We start from the raw sequence: 24677 nt of genomic DNA, 5'->3' as shown, positions 1-24677 counted from the left end.
CTCCGGCAGCCCGCGCTTCGCAGGCCTCCGCAGCCCGCCACCAGGCAGCCGCCGGCGCTCGGATCTCGCCTACCCGGGTTCCTTCGCTCGCTCATCCGCCAGTCCGACCGCCCACCCGCTCGGGATGGCTGGTTACCTGCGGGTCGTACGCTCGCTCTGCAGAGCCTCTGGCTCCGGGTCGGCCTGGGCGCCAGCAGCCTTGACAGCCCCCAACTTGCAAGAGCAGCCGCGGCGCCACTGTGAGTGCCACGAGGAGGGTCCGGGCGGGGTGCGCGCCCGGCACCGCGACGTGGCGGCCTTCCGGGCGGGGACCAGCAAGCGCGACCCGGGACGCCCGCGGGCCAGGGACGGCGGGGTAGGGCACACAAAGAGCCGGCGCACTGGGGCTTGCTCCCCTGCCCCACCTTCCAGGCCGTGCCAGTCGCAGGGGTGGGGACCTGAAGAAAGGTGGCAACTGGTGGCCCGGGCGATCTCGGCCCTTGCAGCCCTGTGCCCCCAGATTTTCCCACAGTGGGGTTCTAGGGGTATCCCGGGCTGAGGGTATCCTGCCCGCCCTGCGCTCCTGGAGGGAGACAAAGCAACCGAGTGGGTGCCGGAGCGCCTGGCCCGCTCCCCAGCGAGAGGGAGGGTCGCGGCGCGGTCCCTGATCAGACAAAGGAGGGGAGGGAGGAGGCAGCCACTTCCCCTTCCTTCTCACCCTGGGCGCTAGGTAATCCCTGCTCGCTGTCAGGCGCTTGTCAGCTATTTTTGGAGCCTTTTAGGCTACAGCTGGAGGAGCGTCCTTTTTATTTTCGCTTTGTTTGGACGCCCCCGTTCTCCTTGTCGACGCACTTGAAGCTCCATCCTGGGGCCTGTCCTTGGCTTGACCAGCCTCTTCTTGCCAGCCGGCTCCCGCGCCACTCCTGGGCCCTGCCCAGCTCACCCGACCAGGAGACCTGGCAACCGAGCCAAAATGTCACTTTCCCAAATCGTGCGTCATAACTTCTGTGGTACCCTTAGTCCACTGCTTCGGACAGAAGCAGTAGTCTTTTTTTTTTTTTTTTAAACCGTGCCAGGTCTTCTCGATAAGGAGCTAGTTCCCTTATCCGGGATCGAACTCGGGTCTCCTGTATTTGGAGCACGGAGTCTTAGCCACTGGACCACCAAGGAAGTCCCGGAACGAAAGTAGTCTTGATAAGCAGGGTAATAAGCAGGGCGTCCAGGGACGGGGGAGCCTGGTGGGCTGCCGTCTGTGGGGTCTCACAGAGTCGGACACGACTGAAGTGACTTAGCAGCAGCAGCAGCAGCCTGAACTTACATTACCGAGGCAGGCTTGCCCCTCTGACATTGGTCTGCCCCCTGGCTCTCCTTCGCAGGCTGCAAAAGGCAAGGAACAATGTGGGTCCTGGCTACTGCCTGTTGCCATGGAAACCCCTCTCCTGCCTGGCCTGCAGGCAGCCCCTTGGAGTGATGACAAGGGGGTGGGGCCCAGGCAACTTGGTTTTACTGCTGGAGTAGGTAATCTTTAACCTAGTGTGGGAGCAGCTGACCAGAACCTAGAAAGGCCCCAGCACCCTCCCTCTCCTTTCAAGGAGAAAGGGACATTTCCGTTTTTGTATACTCATGGAATTTGTCTTTAAGGAGCCAGCCCTGCAACTCAAGGTTCCATGGGTCCCCAGACCCCAGACAAAGTTTCCCATATGACACCACCTTCAGCAAAATATGGCAGGAGTTAGATACATTCTCCACTTCTCCCTTTTATTTTTTCTTCTGCACATATGGTAAAAAATAAAATTAAAAAAAACCCCCACATAAACAAGAAAACAGAGTCCCTTTGGGGGGCCTGAATTTTGGTAACACATAAAAAGAGCAGCCAGTGGCAGGTCCTTTCAGAAGCCCCTAAGAAGGGTTTGGTTATTAATGAGGAGAAAGCCTGGTGTTTGAGTTGGACATGCATGCGACCGTACAGTTGTGACCTCTGCTAGCTTGTTACTTGGCAACGCTGCTGGAGACAGAATACTTGGCATTCCCCTTGATGACAAGAAAAGAATATGCTTTGGCTAAAATACTCTTGTGTTTTTGCTGCCGGGTAATTCCCACACGTGTCTCTTTCTAGTTTTGCGACTCACAGGCCTCCTGCGACTGCTGGTGGTGGTTCTGATAAGTTGGCCTGGGGAAGTGAGGGTGGGTGCTTCTCAACCGCTCAGCCGGATCTTTAACTGGCCTTCCTTAGCTCCTAGCCTGGGAACTTCTTAATTTCCTCAACCCCCTGTTCCTCAACTCTTCAGATCTCCGTGACCTGCTTCAGATCTTGGTGACTTGTTTGCCCTTTTAGATTTCAGAGGAAATTATTTAACGATTGTTCGAAGTTGTGCAGACCTATCAGTAGTGTTCTTATGTGTTCTCCACCGAGCCTTGTTTCAGCTGCATCAGATAAGACCATAGCTACCCCATCAGACATGGAGCTGCTGCTGCTGCTAAGTCGCTTCATTCGTGTCCGACTCTTAGCGACCCCATGGACTGCAGCCCACCAGGTTCCTCCATCCATGGGATTTTCCAGGCAAGAGTACTGGAGTGGGGTGCCATTGCCTTCTCCGCAGATGTGGCGCTAGGGGTAAAGAAACCGTCTGTCAATGCAGGAGACATAAGAGACGCAGGTTGAGTCACTGAGTCGGGAAGATCCCCTGGAGGAGGGCATGGCAACCCACTCCAGTATTCTTGCCTGGAGAATCCCATGGACAGAGGAACCTGACATCCATAAGGGTGCAAAGAGTAGGACACACTGTAGCGACTTAGCATGCACATACCCCATCCGGGGTGTTCTGGGTGGTCATGTTTTGGCCCTGCAGGTTTTAAAGAAAAACTTCTGGAAGGGCCTGGGCCCTGTCCCCCAGATCCTTTATGGAAAGCTGTGGCCTCTTTTACTGATTCCAGGATGGGGTGTTGGAAATTGCTCTCTGATTACTGGAAGTCAGCCTTGTGACTTGCTCTGGAGTTTACACTTCTGTAAACCCATGTTTAAAATGCCAACAGATGGCAAATATTAACACGATAAATTGTGAGCTACTCCAGCCCATTACCTGGCCACCCAAGTACATTCGTGATGGTCTGGTGCCATTTCGTGGTGAGAACTCACCGGCCTCTGTGTGGTAATGCATCCCGGGATGGGGGAGGGAGTGGAGTAACTTTCTATCCAAAGGGTAGGTTATGACAGGGCAGCCCTGACCAGACTGAACCGACCGTAGCCTGACATTCATTCATGGACTTCAGCAAATATTGTGCTTCTACTCTGTGCCAGGCACTGTGCCAGGGACACTCTGGGGACAGAGCTGGACATAAGGGACGAATATTTCTGCCCTTATGGAGCTTAAATTCTAACGTGAGGAAGGACAGTAGGCAAGGTAGAAGTTGGCTAGTGTGATGCACGGTGACAAGAGCCAAGGAGAACAAATAAGGCAGAAAGATGCGGGTGAAGGTTTGGGTAGGGCTGCCGGATAAGACCCCAGTGAATGAAGGAGAGTAAGTCCCCTACATACCACCTAGTTCTGTTCGGAGAGTACCTTCCTTAGACCCATTTGTTCGTAAGTCCAACAAAGTTAGCTTAGATACCCAGCTAACACAATGGGCTATTTAGTACTGTACTGTAATAGGTTTATAATACTTCTCCCATAAAAAAATAAAAACATTTTTAATCATACAGAACAGTGGCTTGAAAAGTACAGGAGTACAGTACAACACCGGCATACAGGTGCTGGCATCGAGTGAAGCGGCACGAAGAGTGACTGGCTGGAGGTGGGAGATGGTAGAGTGAAGGGTCGTCAGCAACAGGAGAGGAGGGCAGGCTGCGCTGTCACTCATGCCCGATGCTGGTGCCACGGGTTCCGGTTCCTTGCTGGAACCAGATGCATGTTCGCATCTTGGAAAGGTTGCATCTTGAAGGTTCATATGTAGGGGACTCACTGTACTGAGGAAATAAGGGAATGAAAACAGGCTGTTTAGTCTTCAGGGGAAGAGGGAATGTCGATGCCAAGGCCATGATGCAGAAGGGCACCTTTGCTTGTTGGAGAAGCAGAAAGTCAGGCTGGCTCAGAGTGCAATATGGGAGATGAGGTCAGGGTTGGGGGGTGCTTGTAGGCCACTTTGGAGGATTTTGGCCTGAGTGAAAGAGGAGGCTTTTCAGGGCTTTGAGAGGAGTGTAACTTGATTTACATTTTAACAGGAGCGTTGCTAGCATCAGGGCCCTGGTAGGAGGGTTGCTTGGACCTTGGTGGCAGTTGGATTCTGGGCTTATTTTGTAGGAAGAGCCAGTAGAATGTTTGTGATGGTTTGGACGTGGATGCAAGAGAAAGGAAGGTGTGAAGGATAACACCAAAGAAAATGCTAGAGCCTCTTCTGGGATTGCTGCCCAGCCTTCTTGAACCCTCAGGAATTGGGGGCTTCCTCCCGCATTCTACTAGGTCTCTCTGCTGACAGGAGCGTGGGTGGGAATGTGGTGAAACCAGTTACATAGACAGAGTGGGGCGAGGGGGTGCCCGTCTTAGGAGGGCCCTTTAGCCCAGAAGCTAGATCTCTTTACTCGAGCAGCAAGTAGATGCTGAAACCCGGGCTGGGTTTTGAAATCCTTACTCCGTTCCCTGGCTGGGACTTGGCCTAACGGACCTCCTGGGACTGGTGTAATTCCATCCCACACTCGGCCCAAGAGGACAGTGTTTGTGCAGCAGGTCGTCTGAAGCTTTCATGGTGACTATTGCTTGGATTTCAGGTCACCTGTCACCACCTGTCTCCCAGAGAGGGGCAGATGGTGGGGCTGTCTCCACCACAGTGGCTAAACAATAGGCAAGCTTTCAAACTCCAAAGCCTTGGGGTGCTCTGGAGGGCACGTGGCAGGGCTGGGATGGAGGGAGAGGCTGACCTCTATCAGCCTGTCCTTCATCCTTGCTGTGGGTGAGCAGGGGCTCAGTGGGATGAAGTGACTCTTTTTATAAGAGGGACTGGATTTTTATGTATAATCTTCTGTTGTTATTTTTTTAAAAAAACTGGTTTAAATTAGGCATTAAAGCATTTTTAAATTTCTTATTTTTTATGGTGGTAAAACTGCACAACAAAAACTTCCACCTTAACCATTTTTATGTGTGCAGTTCAGCGGCATAAAATATATCCACCTTGTTGTTCAGCAGTCTGCGCAGCTTTTTCATGTTGCAAAACTGAAACTCGGTACCCATTAAACAACTCTGCTTCCTTTCCTGCCCCGCAGCCCCTGGTAACCACCATTCTACTTTCTGTTTCTATATTTCTGACCACTCTAGGTACCTCATGTAAGTAGAATCGGACAATATTTGTGTTTTGTGTGACTGTCTTGTTTCACTTAGCAGAATGTCCTCAATTTTTTTCCTTGTTTAGCACGTCAGCATTCCTTCCTTTTTAAGGCTGAATAGGCTTTCATTGTCTGTATATGGCACATTTTAAAAAATATTCAGATTAAAATTTATTGTTCTTCTGAGTCAGGTATAGGAATTGTGAAAAGCTTAGGTGATATAGTTATTACATCCTTACATACTTAATACTGTTTCTAGTTTATTATAAGTTACTTCCCAAAAATGTTAGTCATGGCTGGACTGAAAAAGTCTTTGAGTAATACATAAAGTTTCCATAGGAGCAGGCATATAAGGCTTTGTCATATGCTTATGGAGAACTGTTGTAGGTGTTACAGTTATGAGGTCCCCAGTTTGACTTAATGGGTTAAGTAAGTCTCTGTTACTAGCTGCATTGTAATTTCCAAAAGTAATAATGCATGTAATTAGAAATAAAATAAGAAAAACTTTTTTTTAACTTTTTATTTTGTGTTGGGATATAGCCGACTGACAGTGTCGTTTAGATTCCACATATAAGGGATGTCATACGATGTTTTTCTTTCTCTGTCTGACTTGCTTCACCCAGTATGACACTGTTTAGGTCCATCCATGTTGCTGCAGATGGCATTATTTCATTCTTTTTAATGGCCGAGTAATATTCCGTTGCATATACGTACCACATCTTCTTTATCCATTCCAACAGAGAAGCTTTTAAAATTAAAGGTCTTCTCAAAAACAAATAAGTGTTTGGGAAAGGTGGTGATGTTGTTTCTATAAGAACACCACATTGTAAGTCTGATCCAAAGGGAATTTACCGTTGTGGAATTTGAAACGAAAGAACCAGTGGCAAAGGCTATTGAGGTAGGGCCAGATCCATCCCTGAAACTTGGAAGCGCTTCCTTTTTTAGTTTGAAAGCAAGTACATCCATGTTTAAGTGGTGTGGGGCCCAGTTTTGGAAAAAACTCAGAATCATGAACATAGTTTACCTTTTTGGCGGAAAGTTTTTTCTTAAACATCCTGGATTAGTTTCCAAAGGGTTCTTTTCTCCTCTTGAACGTTCATATCACACTTTGTTTCTCCATTCATCTGTTGCTGGACACTTGGGTTGCTTTCACCGCTTGGCTATTGTGAATAATTCTGTTGTGAACATGTTTATACAGATAACTTTTTGAGACCCAGCTTTTAGTTATTTTAAAACATTTTTTGAGGAAGCGTCATACTGTCTTCCCATAGTGGCCCCACTATTTTACATTCTCACTAGCAGTGTACACGGGTTCCAATTTCTTTACATCCTCATCAACACTTGTTACTTTATGGCTTTTGTTTCTGTTTTGATAGTAGCTATCTTAAGGGGTGTGAGGTGGTATCTCATTGTGGTTTTGGTTTGCATTTTCCTAATGAGTAGTGATGTTGAACATATTTTTATGAGCTTATTGATGTTTTTTTGAGAAATAGCTATTCAAGTCCTTTGCCCCTTTATTAATCAGGTTTGTTGTTGTTGTTGAAAGGGCCTGTTTTTTTAAACTTTGGTCACCAAACAGCATTAAAAATAAAAAAAGACCCACTACAAAATGACCCACCCCACAAACAAAATGAGCCTCGGCTGCTGTGGCTCACACCTCCGATCCCTGTTCCCAGCTCCTTTGGGCAGTTGCTTTGAGGAAGGCTGACACTTGACTTTGATAATAATGCCTCTTGCTCTCTCTGTTATCAGTGGTGATAGTGATAAGGTTAGTCGCTCAGTCGTGTCTGACTCTGTGATGCCATGGACTGTAGCCCACCAGGCTCTTCTGTCCATGGGATTCTCCATGCAAAGATACTGGAGTGGGTTGCCTTTCCCTTCTCCAGGGGATCTTCCCAACCCAGGGATCGAACCTCGGTCTCTTGCATGACAGGTGGATTTTTTACTATCTGAGTCAGTTTTCCTTTCCATACTCACTCTTTAAGGATAGGCACTGTGTGTTGAGGTGTTTCAGGAAAGGCCATTTACCCGTGACACCTGGTTGTAAATAAGCGGGCCCTGTGGTCTCTGAGGGTTTGACATTTGCATACACAGCTGGGAGGGCTGCCTGCTGTGGTCTTGACATTGAACTCCCCCACTGAGGTGTGCTGTCCACAGGCTGCTGTGCCTGAAGCTCAGACCTTGAGTGGAGCCCAGGCTGAGGCCAAAACCTTTAGGACTGGTCCCAAATGGACCTCTCCTTAGGGATTCAGATTATGGTAGCTTTAGTTCATTTAAAGGTCTTCCCCTGGTAGCTCAGCGGTGAAGGTTCCACCTGCCAAGAAAGAGACATGGGTTTGATCCCTGGGTCAGGAAGATCCTCTGGAGAAGGAAATGGCAACCTGTTCCAGTATTCTTGCCTGGAGAATTCCATGCATGGACAAAGGAGCCTGGCAGGCAACAGTCTATGAGGTCCCAAAGTGTTGGACATGACTGAGAGACTGAACAACAAGTACATTAAAAGAAATTGATTGGCTCTCATCGCATTAACTCATAGAAGATGCATCTGAAAATTAAGCGAGCTGGCTCTACAACAGCCCAACAGGTCCAACAGGTTTCTACAGGGCCACTCCTGCTTTAGACCAGACTTGGTGAAGGTCCAAAGTACCCACTGCACCTTGGGAAGAGCTGGAGCGGTGCCAGCCGTGTTCCATCTTGTTCCCTGGGGGAAGAAATATTTGGAGCCTGTGTTTGCTTTCTGCTTCTCTCCATCTGGCCCATAGGGGCATCCAGAGGCTATGCTTGAGCCAAGGCCCTGGGATCTATCCTGACCCTGACACAAGCCATGCTCCCTGGGTCTCATTTTTCTTCCTTTTTAGATTTAAAAAAAAATCTGTTTGCACATCTTTGGAGAGTGAGTCATCAGCTGCACATAATTCACTTCTGCTTCTGCAGGAGGGGGAGTGAATGCTGGGCAGTGGGACCTGGCTGACACTCCTCCCTGCGTGGTGAAGGGTGGGTCTGGCCAGGAGGAGAAGAGCTCTCCCGCCAACCTCGTCTCCTGGCTGTGATATGCTGTGCGTGTGTCTGGTTCTAGATGCCGACAAAAGGATCAAGGTGGCGAAGCCAGTGGTGGAGATGGACGGCGATGAGATGACCCGTATTATCTGGCAGTTCATCAAGGAGAAGGTAGTTCCCTCCCAAAGTGGGTGGCCTTGCACGTGGCCGGCTGGGCTCAGTGATCAGTCCCAGCTCCCGTCTCCTGAGCCCTGCTTCAGGTCCCCGGGATTCACCCATCACCCTGGTGGGCAGGAGCAACCCTGTTTGTCTCCTTCTGCCCACCCTCCTGTCATGTCCAGACCACTCATGGGCCTTGCTGTTTTATTTATTTTTAAAATATTTATTTATTTGGCTGCATTGGGTCTCAGCTGTGGCTCTTGGGCTCAGTTCCACAGCCTGTGGGATCTTATTTCCCAGACCAGGGATTGAACCCACATCCTCTAATTTGGAAGGCAGGTTCTCAACCACTGGATCACCAGGGGAGTCCCTGCTCTTATTATTTTTTTAAATACTTATTTATTTGGCTGTGTCAGGTCTTCATCATATCATGGGAGAGTTTTTCCTTTCGGCCTATGGACTTTAGCTGCGTTGCAGGCTCAACAGTTGTGGTGCGTGGACTTAGGTCAGGCACCGGACTGTCCTCAGCCATCTTTGTCTTGTACCAAGTTTAAAGCATTTTAAAGAATGTGATTAAACATAATCACATATCATATATTTTTTTTTGGCTGAATTAAGATTTTGTTACTCCAGGTGTTTCTTGACTTCCTACTTTTGCATTCCAGTCCTCTATAATGAAAAGGACATCTTTCTACTTCTGCTTTATTGACTATGCCAAAGCCTTTGACTGTGTGGATCACAATAAACTGTGGAAAATTCTGAAAGAGATGGGAATACAGACCACCTGACCTGCCTCTTGAGAAATCTCTATGCAGGTCAGGAAGTTAGAACTGGACATGGAACAACAGACTGGTTCCAAATAGGAAAAGGAGTGTGTCAAGGCTGTATATTGTCACCCTGCTTATTTAACTTTTATGCAGAGTACATCATGAGAAACGCTTGGCTGGAATCAAGATTGCCGGGAGAAATGTCAATAACTTCAGATATGCAGATGACACCACCCTTATGGCAGAAAGTGAAGAGGAACTCAAAAGCCTCTTGATGAAAGTGAAAGTGGAGAGTGAAAAAGCTGGCTTAAAGCTCAACATTCAGAAAACTAAGATTATGGCATCTGGTCCCATCACTTCATAGCAAATAGATGGGGAAACAGTGGAAACAGTGTCAGACTTTATTTTTTGGGGCTCCAAAATCACTGCAGATGGTGACTGCAGCCATGAAATTAAAAGACGCTTACTCCTTGGAAGAAAAGTTATGACCAACCTAGATAGCATATTGAAAAGCAGAGACATTACTTTGCCGACAAAGGTCCGTCTTGTCAAGGCTATGGTTTTCCAGTGGTCATGTATGGATGTGAGAGTTGGACTGTGAAGAAAGCTGAGTGCCAAAGAATTAATGCTTTTGAACTGTGGTGTTGGAGAAGACTCTTGAGAGTCCCTTGGACTGCAAGGAGATCCAGCCAGTCCATTCTGAAGGAGATCAACCCTGGGATTTCCTTGGAGGGAATGATGCTGAAGCTGAAACTCCAGTACTTTGGCCACCTCATGCGAAGAGTTGACTCATTGGAAAAGACTCTGATACTGGGAGGGATTGGGGGCAGGAGGAGAAGGGGACGACAGAGGATGAGATGGCTGAATGACATCACTGACTCGATGGACGTGAGTCTGAGTGAACTCCGGGAGTTGGTGATGGACAGGAGGGCCTGGTGTGCTGCGATTCATGGGGTCGCAAAGAGTCAGACACGACTGAGCGACTGAACTGAACTGAAGCTTTTGTTTTATTCTTCAGATTAATTAATACATATATACAGATACAGGAAATACAAGAAACACAGTGGAGGAATTCAATCTGTGTTGCAGATTGAATATTTATCTCCCTTCAGAGAGCTGGCACAGGTTGACTTATCCTTCAGGAATTTCTTGTTTGTTTTTAATTTATTTTCTATTGAAGTACAGTTGAGTATGTTGTCTTGATCCGCTGCATTCCTATGCAGTCCCTTGAGGGAGTGAAAGATGATCAGGGATCATGAACCTTTCCTTAGTGGTCCGGGGATGTCATTGTGAGTTGTGGCGTGGTGTCTGTTGGGGACAGTGATGTGTTTGAGCCACCACTGCAGGTGGTTCCCAGGGTGGCTGCTTGACTTCTCCAGAGTCTCTGTGGGCTGGGTCTGCCCGGGGGAACACACAGTCCATGTGAAGACTCCCACCTTGTGTGTCTGTCCCCAAGAACAAGGTTGAGAATTGCCACTTCTGAATGGGGGAGGAGAGGGAACCCACTGTTTGGAGAACTGTAGATGTGTTTGGAGTGGGGTTTGGCTGAGTTGATGGGCCACCGTGGGGGATCGGTGGTGTTTTATGTGATCCTCGCTGGGAAAGAGCCCTCCAAGGGGCTGCAGCCTGATCTGCCAGCCTCTCTCCAGAGCCCCAGCTTCCTGCCAGCTTTGGCCAGCCCTCCAGAGGTCTTTCCTCTTCTCCTCCCAGATGGGGTGAACCTAGATGCCCCTGAATCCCAGTCAGTCTAGGCTGATGCCTGGCCCCGGCCGTCTGTTTCTAGCTCATCCTGCCCCACGTGGACGTCCAGCTCAAGTATTTTGACTTGGGGCTCCCGAACCGTGACCAGACCAATGATCAGGTCACCATCGACTCTGCGCTGGCCACCCAGAAGTACAGCGTGGCTGTGAAGTGTGCCACCATCACCCCCGACGAGGCCCGTGTGGAAGGTGCGAGGGGGTGGGGGTGGGGACCAGGAGTCAGAGGGTCGCCGTCTCAGGAATTTCGGCTCAGCCTGGCGGGTGGGGCTGGAAGCACAGCATCTGAACTGAGGCTGGGTGTTGCCAGGTTCATCAGACTGAGCTCCGCCCAGTGTGCCACGGCAGTATATCGGCTGACAGAGTGCTTACCACGTGCCAGCCACTGTTCTGGGCACTTTACACACAACGTGCATTGAAGTCTCACAGCAACCCAAAGACCAGGCGTTTTATCGACAGTTTTGTTTTACGGGCAGTTGCCTGAGGGGGCACAGCTGGATCTTGAAGCTAAGAAATCTGATTCAGGAGCGCCACTCTCGACTCCGCTGCTTCCCCAGGGCAGTTTTGAGGAGCCCCCTTCTAGCTACATTCTTGCTTAGGGTTCAGATCCTGGTCTGAAGGTTTGGGCTGCAGTGGGGCCGCTTCATCTTTGTCCTCATAGAGTTCAAGCTGAAGAAGATGTGGAAGAGCCCCAATGGAACCATCCGGAACATCCTCGGGGGAACTGTCTTCCGGGAGCCCATCATCTGTAAGAACATCCCGCGTCTCGTCCCTGGCTGGACCAAGCCCATCACCATTGGCAGGCATGCCCACGGCGACCAGGTTGGCCCCTGTGGGACTGGGGCTCCGAGGGCCTGGGACACCCCGCCCCTAGCTGGAGCCCTGGGCCTGAGCCCTCTTTTCGTGTCTGCAGTACAAGGCCACAGACTTTGTGGTTGACCGGGCTGGCACATTCAAGGTGGTGTTCACCCCGAAGGATGGCAGTGGCCCTAAGGAATGGGAGGTGTACAACTTTCCTGCTGGTGGCGTGGGCATGGGCATGTACAACACGGATGAGGTGAGCAGCGGCTCCTGGGCTCCCTCCCCCACCCATGTCTCTGACTCCGGCCCCATCGGGTTGGTGGTTCTGACTCTTCCCGTGTCGGTGGCCTCAAGGTCTGAGGCCTGAGAGCAAATGCATCTTTAAATGTGTTCAGGGGGTCCTATGGTATGCCTAACATCCTGTGCTCATTCTCGGGTGCATCTTGGGGCATACTGGTTGTCAGCTCTTGGTTTACAGCACACTGGGTAAGTGCTTCTTTCTCTCCCTACCCTCATTTCTTGGCTTTCCTTTCCTCTGTGGTTGGCCTCATTCTTAGGCCGTGAAGAAATGGCCAGTACTGGCTCCGGGCTTATCCCTGCCAGCCTGGCTATCCTGGCAGAAAAGAGCCTTTTTGGCTCCTGGTTCCAGCAAAAGTAGATGGCTTGGGTCACATGGCTATCTCGCAGCCAATCATGAAGGCCCAGGGGAGGAAGGGCTCTGATTGGATAAACCCAGGACATAGGAGAGACAAGCAGGTGGGCTGAGGGCATGGCCCCACCCTAGCCATACGGTTTAAGAAATGGGGAAGGGGATAGCTTTCCCAGGTAAAACTGGGCATCTGCTTTCTCCCAGAAACTGGGAGCAGGGTGCTGGGCCAGCAGCAACAGCAGATGCTCACTCCAAGAAGAGAAAAAATGTTCGTCGCTCAGTCGTGTCTAACTCTCCGTGTCTGTAGCCCGCCAGGCTCCTCTTTCCATGGAATCCTCACTCCAGAGGGGCTGGGTAAACCCTGGCTGCCTGGGTCGAGTGCGGGGAGGGGAATGCTGTTCCCAGGGCTGGGCCTGCCCTGGGGGACCGCTCCAGAGACCTCTCTCTCCCTGCAGTCCATCTCAGGTTTTGCACACAGCTGCTTCCAGTATGCCATCCAGAAGAAGTGGCCTCTCTACATGAGCACCAAGAACACCATCCTGAAAGCCTACGACGGGCGCTTCAAGGACATCTTCCAGGCCATCTTTGAGAAGTAATGGCTTCTCCCTTCACTGTTTCCCAGGGAGTCCATGACCCTCCTTCCTGGTCCCCTCCGCCTTGCCCCCCCGGGGAGGCTGTCCTAGTATGTCTGTCTTGGCCCTGAGGATCAGGGCGGGATTCCCCAGCCTGTCAGCCTCCTGCCCTACCCTCACCACAAGCCCCTTTGCTCCCAGGCACTACAAGACCGAGTTCGACAGACATAAGATCTGGTACGAGCACCGGCTCATTGATGACATGGTGGCTCAGGTCCTCAAGTCTTCGGGCGGCTTTGTGTGGGCCTGCAAGAACTATGACGGAGACGTGCAGTCGGACATCCTGGCCCAGGGTGCGCTCCCCGCGGGGATGGGGGGTGGACTGTCAGTTTTCCCTTGCTGGGAGAGAGGGTTGGCTGGGAGTGGGGGCGCTGGTTTGCACATCCTTTTGGGAGGAAACTGCTCCAGTGGAGCAGCAGGACTGGGGGTTGCCTGCTCATTGCAGGGTCTGCTGTAGACACATGCACCAGGGCCTCTCTGGTGTCTGAGTGAGGAAGGGCCATCTGTTATGTTTGGACTGGGGTATTGCTAAGGCTGACATTCCAGAGGAAGTAGTACACAGCAATTTAGGTCCTAAAGACCAGGCTTGTTAGCTCTGAGGTTGTTCCCATCCGTGAAATGGCCTGTCCATGCAGGAGATGTTCCTGTCCATGCAGGAGACTCAAGAGACACGGGTTCAATCCCTGGGTTGGGAAGATCCCCTGGAGGAGGGCATGGCAGCCCACTCCAGTATTCCTGCCTGGAGAATCCCATGGACAGAGGAGCCTGGTGGGCTACAGTCCATGGGGTCACAAGGAGTCAGACACAGCTGAAGTGACTTAGCACAGCACAGCACATGGAAGGGCCAGGTGACTCTGCTTGGCTCCAGATTTGGATGAGGTTTGGCTCTAGCAGAAAAACGGGAGTAAGTATTCGGTTGACTGCAAAGTTTGTTCAGGTTTTTCTGTAACATCTTTGGCCAAGTTTTTAGCCAACCCAGTACAACCAGATGCTCTTTAAATTGCAAAGAATTTGTTTTGCACAGTAAACCTTTCGGATATAGGAGAATATTGGGGGATGATGGCAAACCCCCCCAGACCTAGAGCATCCTAAAAGACAAGCTGAGTTGCAGCAGAAAGCCATTAGGGAGGAACAGAAAGAAATAACTCAGTTGTAATGGGAACGAGGGGCTTCCCAGGTGATTCAGTGGTAAAGAATCTGCCTGCCGATGCAGGAGACGATGGTTCGATCCCTGGTCCAAGAAGATCCTCTGGAGAAGGAAATGTCAACTCACTTCAGTATTCTTGCCTGAGAATCCGATGGCAGAGGAGCCTAGGCTCTAGTTCATGGGGTCACAGACAGTCAGATACAATTGAGCACGCACAGATACATTCATCTTATTGGGACTGAGAGCAAGAAAGATAGTGGGAAGAGGCAACATGTATGCATAGGGAGTGGAAGAGAAACCAGGCTCTGTGAGCGAGCGGGCTGAGGTCTAGCTCCCATAAGGAAAAAGTGAAGCCCATGCAAGGCTGCAGTGAAAAGGCAGAGGGTCGCCATACTTCAAAAAACCTTTGCCTTCATTTTGAAAAGTTCAGTGTGATCCTCTCACTAGAACAATTCCTATCTAGGATGGAAGGATGACAAGCCCTAGCACACAAGAGAAAGGCATGAAGTGTGTAAGGACTAGTGAGTGTGAAGGTCCCAGGTGAAAATGGAGTAGGGATCCCCCTTTCTCTGCCCCAGCAGCAAAAATTCTCAGGCAAATAATTTCCCTCTAGAAGTTACCCACTTTTTCTTTCTTGGGCATTTACAGTTCTTATTATGGTGCTGTGGGGTGCTTTTGAAGCCCAGGAGGCCTTTGACCATAGTAAATGCTGACATCTGGATTTGAAAAAATTTGGAAGTAGATCACAAAGCTCTTTTAAATTTTTAAATATTTATTGTTTATTTGACTGTGCCAGGTCTTTGTTGTGGCATAAGGATCTTTGATCTTTGTTGCCGCCCTTTGGGATCTTTAGTTTCATCATGTGGGATCTAGGTCCCTGACCGGGGATCGAACCTATGCCCCCTGCTTTGCGAGTAATGAGTTTTATCCACTGGACCACCAGGGATGTCCCAAATCGTAAAACTTTCAAGTGGCCTAAAAGAGCAGAGAGCTTCCTGGGTAGCTCAAACAGTAAAGAATCTGCCTGCAATTTGGAAGACCTAGGTTTGATCCCTAGGTTGGCAAGATCCCCTGGAGGAGGGCATGACAACCCATTCCAGTATTCTTGCCTGGAGAATTCCATGGAGAGAGGAGCCTGGCTGGCTACAGTCTGTGGGGTTTCGAAGAGTCAGACACAACTGAGCGACTAACACACACATACTCAAAAGAGCAGATAAAGTGATGACTGTGAAATAGCTGCCCGCAGGCTTTATTCTTTCTGCTTGAATGAGCCTCTTGGTCACCTGCCAGGGTGCCCTGGGGGGCCATAGATTCTGGAGCATCCGGAGGTAGGGGTGTGGATGTATGCCAGCAGGCGGATGAGAACCACCTCTGAGTGCCACCTGCCCTATGCTGGGCCCTGGAGACCCAACACTAGCGCCTGAGGAGAGGTGCTGGCACTGAGGGGGGTCTTCCTGCTCTCCAGGCTTTGGCTCCCTTGGTCTGATGACGTCCGTGCTGGTCTGCCCGGATGGGAAGACCATTGAAGCTGAGGCTGCTCATGGCACAGTCACCCGCCACTATCGGGAGCACCAGAAGGTGAGTGCCAGGGCGGTGGCCGTGTGCCCTTCTATCCCCGGAGCCCGAGCCCACTGGCCCTGAGGGCTGGGAGCATGGGCCTGGTCCTGTCAGTCTAGAGGGGGCAGCTGTGTCCAAGGGGCCTTTTCATTGGCTGCTTGGCTCTTCATCCCCCTGCGACCTCTTCCCCCAGGGCCGACCGACCAGCACCAACCCCATCGCCAGCATCTTTGCCTGGACGCGTGGCCTAGAACACCGGGGCAAGTTGGACGGGAACCAGGACCTCATCAGGTGAGCTGGTTCTGGGCAGGTTCCGGGCCCCGGCTCCATGCAGCTGGGGTCTCACTCTGCCCTGTGCCCTGCAGGTTCGCCCAGACCCTGGAGAAGGTGTGTGTCGAGACAGTGGAGAGTGGAGCTATGACCAAGGACCTGGCGGGCTGCATCCACGGCCTCAGCAAGTGAGTGGTCTGCGGTCAAGGCCGGTCTGGGCTTCCGGGGGCTCAGGGTCCCTTGTAGAGGCTTCTTCCTAAGTCAGCTTGGCTGCCAGGGGACAGGACAGGTCCACGGCCCTGAGTGATGGCTGGGGCTAGCCTCCCCACACCAGGCCCAGTGAATGGGTCCCTATCCCTAGGCCAGCTGCTTAGAACCTTCCAACCCCTGCCGCAACCACCTCCCGGCTTCTCTCAGAAGAGCTTTACTGAGCTGCCTGTTGTAATCTGGAAAAGCAAAGCCAGGCCTCGCTGGGCTCCTGCTGAGTTTGCTGTGGCCCCTCCCCCCTCTTTTTTGCCCACACCATGCTGTATGGAGGATCTTAGCTCCCTGACCGGGGATCGAACCTGCACCCCCTGCAGGCACTGCAGGATTCTTAACCACTGCACCACCAGGGAAGTCCCGCTGTGGCCTCTTGACAGTGGGCTCCAGGTAGCCTCTGGTCTGTAGTCCTCTGCACAACTGCACGAGAGGCCTACTGTCTGGATGCTGCCCTGGATTGGGCGGCGGCCGGGGGAGGCGGGGTGGGTGTCTGCCAGAACCACCCTCACATGCACGTGCTCTCTTGACAGCGTGAAGCTGAACGAACACTTCCTGAACACCTCGGACTTCCTGGACACCATCAAGAGCAACCTGGACAAAGCTCTGGGCCAGCAGTAGCGGGCCAGGGTTGCTGCCAGCTGCCGAGCTGGCCGGGCCGGAGGCGAGTGGGCAGCCAGGGGTCCCCCTGCCCCCCCCGACAGACACGCCCCGCGGCGGAGGGTGAGCCTCTTAGCCCCTGTTAGGAGGCCTTTCTAGGGGACTTTTTTTTTTTTATAAGAAGTTTTTAAAAGTATCTGTGTGTTTCCCCTCATGGTGACATGAGGCAGGAACAGTGTGTTTTACCTCAGCTGGTGGTATGTTTTGCATACTGTAATTTATATTGCCCTCGGGACACATGGTGCCATATTTAGCTACTAAAAAGTTCTTCACAAAACAGGTCTGCTGTGTTTGTCCCTGAGGGAAAGGAGGCAGCCAGGGCTGAAGAGGCAGACGCCTTCAAAGGGCTGGTGGATTCCAGCAGGGGCAGACTGGGATGCCCAGGCTGCCGCAGGCCTCTGTGGTCAAGGGGCCAGGTGAGGGGGTGAGGGTGACCGGGCAGCAGGTCTTGGGGGGTGTTCACTGGGATTTCCCAGCATGTTCTGGCTTCTATATCCTCTTCTCCTTTTTGAGAGTAATCACTTCCCAGTTGATTCCGGTTATATTTTTTTGTTTCGTTGTTGTTGTTATTGTTGGTTTTAACCAACAACATTTTGTTATTGTTGGTTTTAACCTTCTAAATGTCTGCAGACCTCTTGATTTGCCTGTTTCACAGTGCCCACAAAGTAACCGTCTCAGTTTTCTTGCTCACGGCTGCTTAGAGCTTGAGCCTGGGAGTGTGTGTGGGGCTCCTGTGTGGTTGGTCCAGGCCACTGAATCCCAGACTTGGGCTCCTCTTCAGTATTCTTTGGCAAAACTAGAACACTAAGATTATAGAGTTGTTACACATGCTAGTGGTAAAGAACCTACCTGCCAATGCAGGAGATGTGAGAGATGTGGTTCGATCCCTGGGTCAGGAAGATCCCCTGAAGGAGGGCGTGGCAACCTTCAGTATTCTTGCCTGGAAAATCTCAGACAGAGGAGCCTGGCAGGTTACAGTTCATAGGGTCAGAAAGAGTTGGACTGAAGCGACTTGGCAAGCAAGCAAGCAATACAGCTAAACAGGTCCAATTTAAAGGGCTGTGCTTTATGCAGGGATTATATTCTACTTTTGGTGTTAAATGTCCTGGGGAAGAGTTGTGACATTTTTTTTGCCATCCTATGTGGCTTATGGGGTCTTAGTCCCGTGATCAGGATGGTACCCAGGCCCTTTCCTGTTAAAGTGCAGCCTTGTGCTCAGTTGTGTCCAGCTCTTTGTGACCCCATGGATTGTAGCCTGCCAGGTTCCTCTGTCCATGGGATTTCCCAGGAAAGAATATTGGGTGTGGGTTGCCATTTCCTCCTCCTGACCCAGGGATCAAACCCGTGTCTCCTGCATTGGCAGGCAGATTCTTTACTACCCCACCTGGGAAGCCCATACCTGGTCTCAGGTCTTGACTTGAAAAAAGTAAACACTTGGCAACCGGAAGTCCATTTCCCAAATTCGGGCGGGCTCTTGTAGGCTCCTGAAACCCGATACCTGGAAGCTTTGAGATGGGCTCCTAGGCGCCCACCTCCATGGAGGTGTTTTAAGCCCATTCTTTTCCAGTCATCACTGGAATCCCAGGGCTGGAGGAGGAAAGGCTGGCATTCTGGCTGTGCCCGGACCAGCTCCTGGGGGAAGCTTAAGGTTTCTAGCCCTTCTTCCCCATCAGCGAACAGCCAAGGGCTGGCAGCTCCCCAGAAGACACAGCCTCTGAAGCCCCGTCTGGCACCAGGAGCTGGCTTCTGTCCTGGAGGCCTGTTGGTGGGAAAGCGGCTTTTCTCTACAAGTGGTAGGAATTCTGGGGTCTTGGCTGGCACCCCTTTCTCATGGGCTCAGAGGCCTGGAGGTGGCCATTCTAGTGGGAAGGACGGTCAGGTGCTCCTCTGGACCCCCTAGAGAATGAAGTACTTGTAGGGGGTTCCTTTCCGGGAAGGGGCGAGGACCAGTTCCCCCGGAACCATGGAAAGAAGCACTCACAGTCACCTCACTAAAGAATATTCATTTATTTATAATTATTGCTAAGTAAACTTCTCTTTGAAACAGGAACATAAAAACACAGTAGGGCTTTGCACGAGTGGAATTTCTAAAACAGTTGGTTCGTATACATGGCAAAATAAGTTAGAATGGAGTTCATCCAGGAGTTTCCAAGTCACGTGAGAGGCCTCGAGAGCCTCTTCTGAACAGGTTGGGGCAGGGTGAGGACATGAGCCTTGCTGAGACCACCGCCCTCGCCCTCCCCCAGCTCAGATTGAGTTGTGCTGCGGCTTCCTTCTCTCAGCCTTGCCCAGGTCCAAGGCATGGGGCAGGGGTGGGTGGGGGGTGGTTTGTTCAAGTATGGAACCTCTCAGAGGGCTGGTGCTGATGGCGGGGCTGGGGGAAGACAGGAGAGCGCCAGCCTGGGGGCTGGACCTTGTCCTATGGGCTTCCAAGACCAAGGCCACTGGGTGGCTGGAAAGAGGAGAAGGAGGAGATACGGGGTTTTGTTTTTTGGTACCTGGGGTGGGGGGAGAAGATGTGGTGGGAAGAGGTAGTTTACAGGGGACGCTTCTGCTCAGCAGGAGAAAATGTCATCTACAGTGACGGGGTCACTGCCACCTGAGGGTCGTCATGGCGGGCACCTGGGAGGCTGGGGGCCTCGGGGTCTAGAGAGCCACACTTGGGGTGAGTGAGGACCCCAGTCCTCTCATTTGCTGCTCAGCATGAACTCTAGTGAAGAAGGAAGGGGCACCTGGCTGCCTGATCCTGAGGCTTCTGTGTCCTCCCCTCCCCCCCTCATCCTGATCTCAGCCACCCTGAGGCCTGGCTTGTGTGCGTGTGTGCATGTGTGTGTGTGTGTGTTAGTCACTCAGTTGTGTCCGACTCTTTGCCACCCCATGGACTGTAGCCCGCTGGGCTCCTCTCTGCATGGGGATTCTCCAGGCAAGGGTGCTGGAGTGGGTTGCCATTGGTCCTTCAGGAAAGACATAGCTCTGGGGGCACCTCCCAACTGCTCCCTGGGGCCCGTGGCCTCACCTCCTGTGCCTTTGCGGATGGCCCTGCCTGCCCCCACTCCCAGCCCATCACGGAGGCCTCAGGGTGCGAATGGGTGGGAGTCTGGGCCCTGGCATTCCTCAGTTTACTGCCCTGGGGCCGCTGCAGTCTTTTTCAGCTCCGAGGCAGGAGCTGGGGACAGAGGGGCTGAGAGTGGGCAGGCGATGGGAGCTCTGGCCACTGCTCTGAGCAGGGCCGAGTGAGTCACTGGCCAGAGGTGGAGGGCCTGCCAGGCTTCGCCCCCTCCTGCCTCTTGCCCTCACCTCCTGAGGCTTCCTGCCCACAGCTGCATGCACCCTCCAGGGCCAGGCCAGCAAGTACCCCCTCCATCCCCACCCCGAGTCCCTGGGCTGCTCTCCCTGGGCTGCTCTCGGTTGGTTGGGGAGCCACAAACCACACACAGCACACAAGAAAGCTTCCGCTGGAAAAAGAAAGTGATGTCCATCAGAAAAGAGAATAGGTGACGCAGATTTGGAAAGAAAAAGAAATAAATTACCTTCAAAATACCCCCCTTGCTCAAAAAAAAAAAAGTGTTTCTTTTTTCTCTGTGGTCTTCCTTTTTAAAATACGTTGCTCTTCCTAGGACTCCGGTGACTCTTGGCTGTCCCCGTCCTCAAAATGCATACTTATTAGACCTTAAATAAGAAAAACTCCAGTCCTCCCTCCCCCCCACAGGTCATCCTTGGCCTCCTTGAGTACAGCCCCTCTGTGACCCCCAGTGACCCCCACCCTGTTCCCCTCACCTGGGGGGCTGCCACCTTTCTTCGTTAGCAAGTGCCTCATGCACTGCTTGTCCTGGCTTTGTCGGGGGACCCTGGCGTGCTGCCCTGGGTAACAGTTTGTTGGAATCCACTTTTGGGACACCCACTTCCAAACAGGGCTGTAAGATGGGGGCTTTCTGGGGGCTGGCTGGAGAGGATGGTAGCCAGGGCTGGGGCTGCACCCTGCTTTCCTAGGGGCCGCATGCATGCCTGCTGGCAGAGAGTGTGGAGGGCACCAGGAGGTAGAAGGCAGAGGGCCCTGCCTGGCTGTCTGGACCGGGTGGGGAAGGGGGCTCTGGGCCTGGGCTTTTCCCAGTCCATGGGCTGATGGGAGCGGGTGAGGGTGGGGAGCAGGGCTGACCAACCGGCATAAGAGCTCAACCATCCCTAGAGGCAGGAGATGGTCCAGAGGAAAACACAACATGGCTCTAGAGATCTCTTCCTCCAGTGACAGGGCCCTTGAAGAGCCATCAGAACGGCCCCCCAACACTGGCCGCCGCAGCTCTGCTGGGCCCAGAGAGACAGAACCTCTGCCCTAGTGGCCTGTCCCCAAACGGCCCCCGTCTGCATTTCTCCCGCAGCAGCAGGCCAAGGAGACGGGGACCTGGGGCTCCCGGGTCATCCTTCCTTCCCCACCATGCCTGGGGCCTGTGCTGGGCTCATAGCTGAGGCCAGTAGTACAGTCTCCATTTGGTCTCCAAGTCCCTAGTGGTGCAAACGACCAAGTGGGAGGGCAGGGCTCAGGACAGTGGGGCAGCAGCTCATTTCTCAGCTGCAGGGAGGCAGCCCGCACGCCCCACGCCCTCCTTGCCCTGTTCCGGGTGGCCCGGCCTGTGCTATAGCACGTTGTAGTAGGCCATCTCTTTCATGGCCTGCTCGGTGAGGACGCTGGCCTCGGCGCTGCCATCCACACCGGCGTAGGCGTACGCGTTCTCCTCGAAGTCCTCCATTTCCTGCTGGCTGTCGAGCTCAGAGGGGTCCGTGCCCGTCAGCTCCATCATGGGGTCTGCAAGAGAGGGCACAGTCAAGCTTGGCTGCTGCCTGTGGGAATGGCGGGTCACTCCCACACGGGAAGCAGAACTAAAGGAGTGGTTCCTAGTCACGGCTTCCAGAAGACTCAGTGGTTTCCTCTACTGCCCTGCTCTGGGGGGACCTGACTGACTGCTGTGGCTTCTCAAATGTGTGCCGAGTGAGTTCAGGCCTGGATTTGAACTCTGGGGGGTCTCCTGTACCTCCTGAGTCACGAAAGTGAAAGTCGCTGTTTTCTCCGACTCTGCCACCCCATGGACTGTAGCCCACTAGGCTTCTCTGTCCATGGAATTCTCCAGGCAAGAATACTGGAGTGGGTAGCCATTCCCTTCTCCAGGGGATCTTCCCAACTGAAGGACTGAACCCGCATCTTCCGCTTTGCAGGTGGATTCTTTGCCATCTGAGCCACCAGGGAAGCCCCCTAAGTCACTAAGCCCTTATTTATTCTTTGCAACATGACTCAATCCCCTTTCCCATATGAAAGGTTTCCTGTGCTGTACCATGTTGGCCACAGCACTTATTTGGCACCTACTGTATGCCAGGCACTTCACATGTACCATCTGAATGCTCACAGCGACCCCATTTAGGAGAGCAAAAGCACGTTCAGAGAGGTTAATCAACTTGCTCAGGGGCACCCAGCAAGTGCTGTTGTTTTGATCTACTTGTGACTATCTTAAAGGGCTGTTTCTCCTGGTGCCAGCTGTATCCTCTGGCCCTGCTTTCCAAGGCCAAACACTCAAGGTAGGTAAACAAAGATGATGAGATAAAAACTCTTTTAAGAGGACTTCTGTCATTTTATCAAATTGAAATCTTTTATAAAGCTCTTACTGTTGGAACAAAGCCAGATAGAAAACTCCACAGAGGTGGAGGCCTGGGTGGGGCTGCCTTCTGATGAGTTTTGGAGGGAGGGAGGGAGGGAGGGAGGCCCAGAGGACACTGGGAGGCTTGCTGGCAGGGACTGTGGCCGAGTCCCAGTGTGCATTCTGCCCCATCTACCTAGGAGATGCAACGTGTTTGGGAAGAAATAGAACCCAGCCCAGGGGTAGCCTTGATGAGTCTAAGGCATGGTTTTTCAACCTTGGCATTATTAACACCTTGGGCCATGATTCTTTGTATTGGGGGACTGGCCTGTGCATTGTAGGATGTTTCGCAGCATCCGTGGCCTCTGCCAGCTAGATACCAGTAACATCACCCCAGCTGTGATACCCAAATGTCTCTTGTGTATTACTTGCTCAGTCGTGTCTGACTCTGTGACCCCAGAGACTGCAGCCCGTCAGGCTCCTCTGTCCATAGGATTCTCCAGGCAAGAATACTAGAGTAAGTTGCCACTTCCTCCTCCAGGCAATCTTCCTGACCCAGGGATCGAACTGGAGTCTCCTGCATTGCAGGTAGATTCTTTACCGTCTGAGCCACTAGGGAAGCCCCAGATGTCTCTTAGACATGGTCAAATAAATGTCCCCCATTGAGAACCACTGATTGAACAGTAATCTCACTCCTTGCCAATGAGTGGCTCAGGATGAGGAATGGGACCCAACTCAGGCCAATGAATCATGAGGAAAGGCCTACTAGTGAGTTCTGAGAATGTTCTCATTGGTTTCATAGAGCAAAGGACAGCAGGCTCTTGCTCTTCCAATGGAGGTGAACAGAGAAGCATGTTGCCCTAAGGCCACTGGCAGCTTTTTTGTGACCATGAGGAAAATCACAGCCAATGCTGTGGAGAGAGAGAGTCTCACCCTGTCATTGCTGAGGGGCTGAATCAGTCAACTTTGCAGATAACCTGGACTGCAAATCATTTCTTAATTTATTTCCTTATTGTTTAAGCTGGTCTGATTGGGGTGTCTGTTACTTGTGTCCATGGCATTTGACACACTGAGTCTTCTGACTATAAAACAAGGTCAACTGCACCACATCTTACAGACCCTAGGCTTTTTCTTCCTCAAATCCTAGTGGCACACTTTCCTATCATATCTGTGCTGGAGAAGACTCCTGAGAGTCCCTTGGACTGCAAGGAGATGAAACCAGTCAATCCCAAAGGAAATCAACCCTGAATATTCATTGGAAGGACTGGTGCTGAAGCTGAAGTTCTGATACTTTGGCCACCTGATTCGAAGAACTATGATGCTGGGAAAGATTGAGGGCAGGAGAAGAGGGGGACAGAGGATGAGATAGTAAGATAGCATCATCGACTCAGTGGACATGAATTTGAGCAAACTCCAGGAGATAGTGGAGGACAGGGAAGCCTGGTGTGTGGCAGTCCATGGGGTCGCAAAGAGTTGGACACAACTTAGCAACTCAACAACAACAACAACAAAATAAAGACCCAGGAAAAATTTCTACTTTTGAGTCTCTTGTTACCCTCCCAACTTCTTTTATTAACTCTATTTGGCAGTTCCAGTTGGCTCCAGGGAACAATTTGTACCTTTTTTTTTTTTGCAAAAACATTAATCTACCTCTTAAATTACAGTCCTATAGTTTATTGGATAGCTCTATCTAGAATGTATGCTGCCTTCCGCCTGCATAAGATCAAGCCTGAGCTTCTCAGACCAAGGTTATATATGAGTGACTTGGGCCCCAGCCATTCCTATGTCAGTCCTTGCTGTACTGTCTGTCACCTGGTACAATCAGGAAGAAAGCCACCGTAGGCCTCCTTGGTTGCTGACCTCAGATGGAAAGAGCTTATGCCTTAGCCATACCGTGGGAGAGAGGTTTGTAGGGACAGCTGCTTTCAAAGGACCAGTCCTGCTCTGTCCTTCCTGGTGGGTTTGCTTCCCAGCAGATGCACAAGAGCACCGGCTCTCAGACTCTACTGCGCATAGAATTACCTAAGGTGCTTAAAAAAAAAATCCGGATCCTGGACCACACGCCAGATCAATTACATTTGAATCTCTGTGGTTGAGACTCAGGCA

General features: G+C 51.7%; 2 protein-coding genes across 2 annotated transcripts in view; one reads left to right on the top strand and one right to left on the bottom strand.

The window, feature by feature from the left end:
• Positions 1-31: 31 nt before the first annotated feature.
• On the top strand, positions 32-17224 carry IDH2 (isocitrate dehydrogenase (NADP(+)) 2). The gene is made up of 11 exons (XM_004018054.5): positions 32-239; positions 8370-8461; positions 11000-11165; positions 11635-11795; positions 11887-12030; positions 12879-13015; positions 13197-13348; positions 15668-15780; positions 15953-16050; positions 16125-16217; positions 16821-17224. Exons 1-11 carry the CDS (start codon positions 125-127, stop codon positions 16906-16908), a joined length of 1359 nt encoding a protein of 452 aa, XP_004018103.4. The 5' UTR covers positions 32-124; the 3' UTR covers positions 16909-17224.
• The window catches only part of ZNF710 (zinc finger protein 710), a 74786-nt gene continuing 67128 nt past the window's right edge, over positions 17020-24677 (bottom strand). The window contains exon 5 of the mRNA XM_027957074.3: positions 17020-21748. Coding sequence (XP_027812875.2) covers positions 21579-21748 — 170 coding nt within the window. The 3' untranslated portion in view covers positions 17020-21578. The remainder of the gene's footprint in view (positions 21749-24677) is intronic.

Source organism: Ovis aries, chromosome 18 (assembly GCF_016772045.2).
Source record: "Ovis aries strain OAR_USU_Benz2616 breed Rambouillet chromosome 18, ARS-UI_Ramb_v3.0, whole genome shotgun sequence".
In the NCBI taxonomy this organism is placed as follows: Eukaryota; Metazoa; Chordata; class Mammalia; order Artiodactyla; family Bovidae; genus Ovis; species Ovis aries.
This window is presented reverse-complemented; position numbering and strand designations above follow the sequence as displayed.

What these genes read in the sequence shown, in the direction of transcription:
- IDH2 (XM_004018054.5), top strand. Translation starts at nt 125, where the DNA reads ATGGCTGGTTACCTGCGGGTCGTACGCTCGCTCTGCAGAGCCTCTGGC. An exon ending in TTCCAGGCCATCTTTGAGAA is followed by an intron (nt 13,016 to 13,196) that starts GTAATGGCTTCT and finishes CTTTGCTCCCAG; the next exon opens with GCACTACAAGACCGAGTTCG. An exon ending in GTCGGACATCCTGGCCCAGG is followed by an intron (nt 13,349 to 15,667) that starts GTGCGCTCCCCG and finishes CCTGCTCTCCAG; the next exon opens with GCTTTGGCTCCCTTGGTCTG.